At 66.7% G+C, this 7,274-nt stretch overlaps 1 protein-coding gene across 1 annotated transcript; it reads left to right on the top strand.

Annotated features, from left to right (window-relative positions):
* On the top strand, positions 1 to 1,476 carry Chst2 (carbohydrate sulfotransferase 2). The gene has a single exon (XM_090323122.1). The coding sequence runs from the start codon at positions 1 to 3 to the stop codon at positions 1,465 to 1,467; it is 1,467 nt and encodes a 488-aa protein (XP_090179248.1). The 3' UTR covers positions 1,468 to 1,476.
* The last annotated feature ends 5,798 nt before the right edge of the window (positions 1,477 to 7,274 follow it).

The following is a 7,274-nucleotide window of genomic DNA, read 5'->3' as shown; positions in this document are numbered from 1 at the left end:
ATGAGCCGCAGCTCGCTGCGCGCGCCGCCCCCGGGCGCCCCCCGGCCGCCCCGCGCCCCGGCCCGGCCCCGGCGCCCCGGCCGCCGCTGGCCCGCGTCCCCGCTCGGCATGAAGGTGTTCCGCAGGAAGGCGCTGCTGCTGTGCGCCGGCTACGCGCTGCTGCTGCTGCTCACGGCGCTCAACCTCCTGGACCACAGGTGGCACCGCGAGGCCCCGCCGCGGCCCTGCGGCCCCGAGGGCGCCGCGCCCCGCCGCGCCGCCCCGCGCCGCCCGCCCGCGTCCCCGCCGCCGCCGCCGCCGCCGCCCCGGGACAACGGCACCCGCGCCCCGGGCCGCGCCGCGCGGCGCCAGCTCGTGTACGTGCTCACCACGTGGCGCTCGGGCTCGTCCTTCTTCGGCGAGCTCTTCAACCAGCACCCGGACGTGTTCTTCCTGTACGAGCCGGTGTGGCACGTGTGGCAGAAGCTGTACCCCGGCGACGCCGTGTCCCTGCAGGGCGCGGCGCGCGACATGCTGAGCGCGCTCTACCGCTGCGACCTGTCGGTGTTCCAGCTGTATGGCCCGGCGGGCGGCGGCGGCCGCAACCTCACCACGCTCGGCATCTTCGGCGCGGCCACCAACAAGGTGGTGTGCTCGGCGCCGCTGTGCCCGGCCTACCGCAAGGAGGTGGTGGCGCTGGTGGACGACCGCGTGTGCAAGAAGTGCCCGCCGCAGCGCCTGGCGCGCCTGGAGGCCGAGTGCCGGCGCTACCGCGCGCTGGCCATCAAGGGCGTGCGCGTGTTCGACGTGGCCGTGCTGGCGCCGCTGCTGCGCGACCCCGCGCTCGACCTCAAGGTGGTGCACCTGGTGCGCGACCCGCGCGCCGTGGCCGCCTCGCGCATCCGCTCTCGCCACGGCCTCATCCGCGAGTCCCTGCAGGTGGTGCGCAGCCGCGACCCGCGCGCCCACCGCGCGCCCCCGCCGGCCCCCGACGGGGCGCACAGGCCGGGCGGCGGCGGCGGCGGGGCGCGCAAGGAGGGCGCGGGCGGCCCCGCCGACTACCACGCGCTGGGCGCCATGGAGGTCATCTGCCACAGCATGGCCGCCACGCTGCAGACCGCGCTGCGGCCGCCCGACTGGCTGCGCGGGCGCTACCTGGCCGTGCGCTACGAGGACCTGGTGGGCGACCCGGTGCGCACGCTGCGCCGCGTCTACGCCTTCGTGGGGCTGCCCGTCAGCGCCGCCATGGAGCAGTTCGCGCTCAACATGACCAGCGGGCCCGCCGCCGCCGCCAAGCCCTTCGTGGTGTCCGCGCGCAACGCCACGCAGGCCGCCAGCGCCTGGCGCTCGGCGCTCAGCTTCGCGCAGGTGCGGCAGGTGGAGGAGTTCTGCGCGCAGCCCATGGCCGTGCTGGGCTACGAGCGGGCGCGCGGCCCCGAGGACGTGCGGGACCTGAGCAAGCCCCTGCTGCGCAAGCCCCGCCTCTGAGAGCCCCGCCCCGCCTCTGAGAGCCCCGCCCCGCCCGAGAGCCCCGCCTCTGAGAGCCCTGGGGGCGGAGCCACGGCCCGCCCCGCCCGGAGAGCCCTGGGGGCGGGGCCACCGCCCGGAGAGCCCCGCCTCTGAGAGCCCTGGGGGCGGGGCCACCGCCCGGAGAGCCCCGCCTCTGAGAGCCCTGGGGGCGGGGCCACCGCCCGGAGAGCCCCGCCTCTGAGAGCCCTGGGGGCGGGGCCACCGCCCGCCCCGCCCGGAGAGCCCCGCCTGAGAGCCCTGGGGGCGGAGCCTCTGTCAGCCCCGCCCGGAGAGCCCCGCTTCTGAGCGCCCCGGGGGCGGGGCCACCGCTGGCCACACCCTGTAGTAAGCCCTGGGGGCGGAGCCTCCACCAGCCGACCCCCCCCCTCTGAGAGTCCTGGGGGTGGAGCCTCGTGAGCCCAGCCCCACCCCGGAGAGCCCCAGGGGCGGAGCCCCTGCAGCGCGGCCCCGCCCACAGCACCCAGGGGCGGGGCCTCCGCCGGCCGCCTGGACCCAGGGCGGAGGCGGCTGGTCCACACTTAGCGTCTCCAGGACCCAGGGCGGTGGCGATGGTGACTTTCTGGGGAACACGGCACACGCACGCGTGCGCACAAGCAGGAAAGGCAGGACCCGCGCTCTGACCCCCTTCCCGCATCCCCGGGCGGGGGGCGCGGCGGGCTGCGATGTTAATAAAGACGATAATAAACCGTGCTGCTCTCAGCTCCTTGTGTGCGGTGGGGTCCCCCCTCCCCGGGACGCCGCGTGAGGGGGACCCCAGCCCCCACCCCAGATCCCCCTCCCTCCACCCCAGGCCCCAGACCCCCTCCCTCCACCCCAGACGCCCTCCCTCCACCCCAGACCCCAGGCCCCCCTCCCTCCACCCCAGACCCCCTCCCTCCACCCCAGACCCCAGGCCCCAGACCCCTCCCTCCACCCCAGACCCCCTCCCTCCACCCCAGACCCCAGGCCCCCCCTCCCTCCACCCCAGACCCCTCCCTCCACCCCAGACCCCCTCCCTCCACCCCAGACGCCCTCCCTCCACCCCAGACCCCAGGCCCCCCTCCCTCCACCCCAGATCCCCCTCCCTCCACCCCAGGCCCCAGACCCCCTCCCTCCACCCCAGACCCCCTCCCTCCACCCCAGACCCCAGGCCCCAGACCCCTCCCTCCACCCCAGACCCCCTCCCTCCACCCCAGACCCCAGGCCCCCCCTCCCTCCACCCCAGACCCCTCCCTCCACCCCAGACCCCCTCCCTCCACCCCAGACCCCTTCCTCCACCCCAGACCCCAGACCCCCTCCCTCCACCCCAGACCCCTCCCTCCACCCCAGACCCCAGGCCCCCCCTCCCTCCACCCCAGACACCCTCCCTCCACCCCAGGCCCCAGCTCCCCCTCCCCCCACCCCAGACCCCTCCCTCCACCCCAGACCCCAGACCCCCTCCCTCCACCCCAGACCCCAGACCCCAGACCCCTCCCTCCACCCCAGACCCCAGGCCCCCCCTCCCTCCACCCCAGACACCCTCCCTCCACCCCAGGCCCCAGCTCCCCCTCCCTCCACCCCAGGCCCCGCTAGGCCCTGGGCTGGCTCCGCTCCAGTTAGAGGTAAGAGTCTCCCGGGCCTCCGGGCAGGCTGGCTCTGAACCTCCTCCCACCCATCCCCGCCTGCCCCCAGGCTGCAGAGCCCGCCTGTGGGCCTTGGGACGCCATGCGCCTGTGCCTTTCTACCTCACGGCTCCTGAAACTGTGCTGTGACCCGACACCTGCCCACAGAGCCAGGCTGGGGGGGAGAGGTGTGGGCGTGGAGGGGGCTGGAGAGGTGCGCGCGTGGAGGGGGCTGGAGAGGTGCGCGTGGAGGAGGTGGAGAGGTGAGCGCATGGAGGAGGTGGAGAGGTGCGCGCGTGGAGGAGGTGGAGAGGTGCGGGCGTGGAGGGGGCTGGAGAGGTGCGCGTGGAGGAGGTGGAGAGGTGCGCGCGTGGAGGGGGCGGAGAGGTGAGCGCATGGAGGGGGCGGAGAGGTGAGCGCGTGGAGGGGGTGGAGAGGTGAGCACGTGGAGGGGGTGGAGAGGTGCGCGTGGAGGGGGTGGAGAGGTGAGCGGGTGGAGGAGGTGGAGAGGTGCGCGTGGAGGGGGCGGAGAGGTGAGCGCGTGGAGGGGGTGGAGAGGTGCGCGTGGAGGGGGTGGAGAGGTGAGCGCGTGGAGGGGGTGGAGAGGTGAGCGCGTGGAGGAGGTGGAGAGGTGAGCGCGTGGAGGGGGAGGAGAGGTGAGCGCGTGGAGGGGGCGGAGAGGTGTGGGCGTGGAGGAGGTGGAGAGGTGTGGGCGTGGAGGGGGTGGAGAGGTGTGGGCGTGGAGGGGGTGGAGAGGTGCACGTGGAGGGGGTGGAGAGGTGTGGATGTGGAGGAGGTGGAGAGGTGTGGGCGTGGAGGAGGTGGAGAGGTGTGGGCGTGGAGGGGGTGGAGAGGTGCACGTGGAGGGGGTGGAGAGGTGTGGATGTGGAGGAGGTGGAGAGGTGTGGGCGTGGAGGTGGTGGAGAGGTGTGGGCGTGGAGGGGGTGGAGAGGTGTGGATGTGGAGGAGGTGGAGAGGTGTGGGCGTGGAGGTGGTGGAGAGGTGTGGGCGTGGAGGGGGTGGAGAGGTGTGGATGTGGAGGAGGTGGAGAGGTGTGGGCGTGGAGGGGGTGGAGAGGTGTGGGCGTGGAGGGGGTGGAGAGGTGTGGATGTGGAGGAGGTGGAGAGGTGTGGGCGTGGAGGTGGTGGAGAGGTGTGGGCGTTGAGGAGGCAGAGAGATGCGCGTGGAGGGGGTGGAGAGGTGCACGTGGAGGGGGTGGAGAGGTGTGGATGTGGAGGAGGTGGAGAGGTGTGGGCGTGGAGGGGGTGGAGAGATGTGGGCGTGGAGGGGGTGGAGAGGTGTGGGCGTGGAGGAGGTGGAGAGGTGTGGGCGTTGAGGAGGCGGAGAGGTGCGCGTGGAGGGGGTGGAGAGGTGTGGGCTGGAGGAGGTGGAGAGGTGCGTGTGGAGGGGGTGGAGAGGTGCACGTGGAGGGGGTGGAGAGGTGTGGATGTGGAGGAGGTGGAGAGGTGTGGGCGTGGAGGTGGTGGAGAGGTGTGGGCGTGGAGGGGGTGGAGAGGTGTGGATGTGGAGGAGGTGGAGAGGTGTGGGCGTGGAGGGGGTGGAGAGGTGTGGATGTGGAGGAGGTGGAGAGGTGTGGGCGTGGAGGGGGCTGGAGAGGTGCGCGCGTGGAGGGGGCGGAGAGGTGAGCGCATGGAGGGGGCGGAGAGGTGAGCGCGTGGAGGGGGTGGAGAGGTGAGCACGTGGAGGGGGTGGAGAGGTGCGCGTGGAGGGGGTGGAGAGGTGAGCGGGTGGAGGAGGTGGAGAGGTGCGCGTGGAGGGGGCGGAGAGGTGAGCGCGTGGAGGGGGTGGAGAGGTGCGCGTGGAGGGGGTGGAGAGGTGAGCGCGTGGAGGAGGTGGAGAGGTGAGCGCGTGGAGGGGGCGGAGAGGTGTGGGCGTGGAGGAGGTGGAGAGGTGTGGGCGTGGAGGGGGTGGAGAGGTGTGGGTGTGGAGGGGGCAGGCTGGAGGGGGAGAGGCCATGTGTGGGGGGCCCTTGGCTTTTGTTCTTTTCCACTGAATGTTCAGGCAGGAGCTGCGCTGTTTGTGCCACGTCGAGGCTCAGCCTGGAGAGCTGCCCAGCGTATTACCCGTGGCAAGGGTCTTAAGCAGGGCTTTTTTTTTTTTTTTTTTTTGCCAGTCCTGGGCTTGAGCTCAGGGCCTGAGCACTGTCCTTGGACTTTCTCAAGGCTAGAGCTCTACCACTTGAGCCTCAGCACCACTTCTGGCTTTTTCTATGTATGTGGTACCAAGGAATCGAACCCGGGTCTTCATGCATGCTAGGCAAGCACTTTAACCAGTAGGCCAAACTCCAGGCCCCTGTTTTTTTATATTTATATAAAACCTCGTCCAAACTCGGAGGATTTTGTTTTAGGAAAAGAGGGCGACCAGAGTGTGGCAGGAAATCCTTTTCCGGAGGGAATTTCTTATTCGCTTTGCTCCACCCTAAAGGCCTAACCTCGGCCTGGTGCTGTCTCTGAGCTTTTTCACCCAAGGCTGACGCTCTACCACTTGTGCCACAGCTCCGCTTCCGGCTTTTTGCTGCTTCACTGTGGGTGACAGTCTCCTGGACTTGCGTTCCTGGGTGGCCTCAGTGACCATCCTTCTCTCAGCCTTTGAATAGCTAGGCAGACAGGCTGACACTGGTGCCAGCTCCAGAGGGTATTTCTTAAATATAATTATTTTTTGAGTGTGAAATCTCACTACAGTCACTAATTCCAATACAAAGATGGGTGTAGTTTTTTTTTGTTGTTTGTTTTTAAAAAGGGAAAATGTATTATGGAATGGTAATTTTTGAATTTACGCCAATAAGTTTCTCCTATTGTGATTGTTAAGCTGCATTATAGCTATAACACTTAGATCACATTTTCCCATATATATATATATATTTTTTTTTATTAGGACCGAACTATCTTCAGCCACAGGTGAATATTTCTTTAAGGGCTTTAATTTAATATTTTAAACTGAAATGACCAAAATCAACATGCATGTGGGTTGACGAGGGAAAGTTTAGCAGGAAATTAGGATGGCCTCATTGGAAAGCTGAATAAAAACAATCATTTCCAATCAAACCCTTGTGGCATTCAGGCCGGCTCTCAGCGGCCACTCGGAGAGTCCCTCTAGGACCGAGGGCAGGAATCTGCAGTCGCTGGAGCCGTTTCTTCTCCTGGTACAGCCAGAGGGACCCACACTCCAGAGCTGGCAGGTGAGGTGGAGTGGTAAGATCTGCTCAGCGGCCAGCAGGCCTGGCGTAGCTCAAGGCCCAGCGATCAAGTCCACGCAGGGCACAAAGACTGCAGATGGAAGGGGGCAAAGGGCACAGGGCCGAGCTCGGGATGCTGCTGTGCTGGCTCAGCACTGTACCCTAAAGGCTACTCAGCGTAGGGGACCCCCAACATGCAGTGGGTAGCTGTGGGGTCCATGTCTGCCCCCTGTGCACATGTATAGCATATGTATTGTGTGTGTGCGCGTGTGCATGTGCGTGTGTGTGGTTGTGGATGGATTCTGGGGCTCAAGTTCAGGGCCTGGGCACTGTCTCTGAGCTGTTTATGCTCAAGGCTGGCATTCTACCATCTGAACCACAGCTCCACGCCTGGCTTCCCCCCCCTCCTTTTTCTGGCTCAAGGGACATAAGCATCTCGTGGATTTTCCTGCCCCAGCCGGCTTTGAACTGCGATCCTCGGATCTCAGCCTCCTGAGTGGCTGGCGTTGCAGGTGTGAGCCACTGCTCTCAGCCGGTCTCCTCTCTTTTGAGGAGTGATTTTCTACTCGCCCCTCCTGCCCTGGGCGTCCCCGGGCGACTCTGCCTCCTTGACTGAACGAGTGCACGAATTGAGCATTCCCCGTCATTCCACCAGGCAGGGCCCAGCTGTCTCTTCCTGGCTGTCCCCACCCAATTGTGGGATTGTAGGGGTGTGTGCCACCAGATCCAGCCAGTTCTCCTCTGAGATGAACATGGCCCATGTTAAACAACAACAATAACAACCACAACCCCCAGGGCAGGTGTCTGTACCAGGAGAGGCAAAATTGTGCACTCACTCCCTGGTGATTAGGGAAAGATCCTTTAGTGTTGAAAAGAACCCTTTCCGTGAGCTAATGCAAAGGCCCAATTAGGGCCTAATTTCTGATTTGAATCATCACCCTGTATCATCTGTAGTTTGAATCAAATTAGCAATTTTCACGGAGCTGTCT

This window comes from Megascapheus bottae, chromosome 32 (assembly GCF_031878675.1).
Source record: "Megascapheus bottae isolate mThoBot1 chromosome 32, mThoBot2.hap1, whole genome shotgun sequence".
NCBI lineage: Eukaryota > Metazoa > Chordata > Mammalia > Rodentia > Geomyidae > Megascapheus > Megascapheus bottae.
The sequence above is the reverse complement of the archived record's forward strand: the minus strand, read 5'-3'. Positions and strand labels throughout refer to the sequence as shown.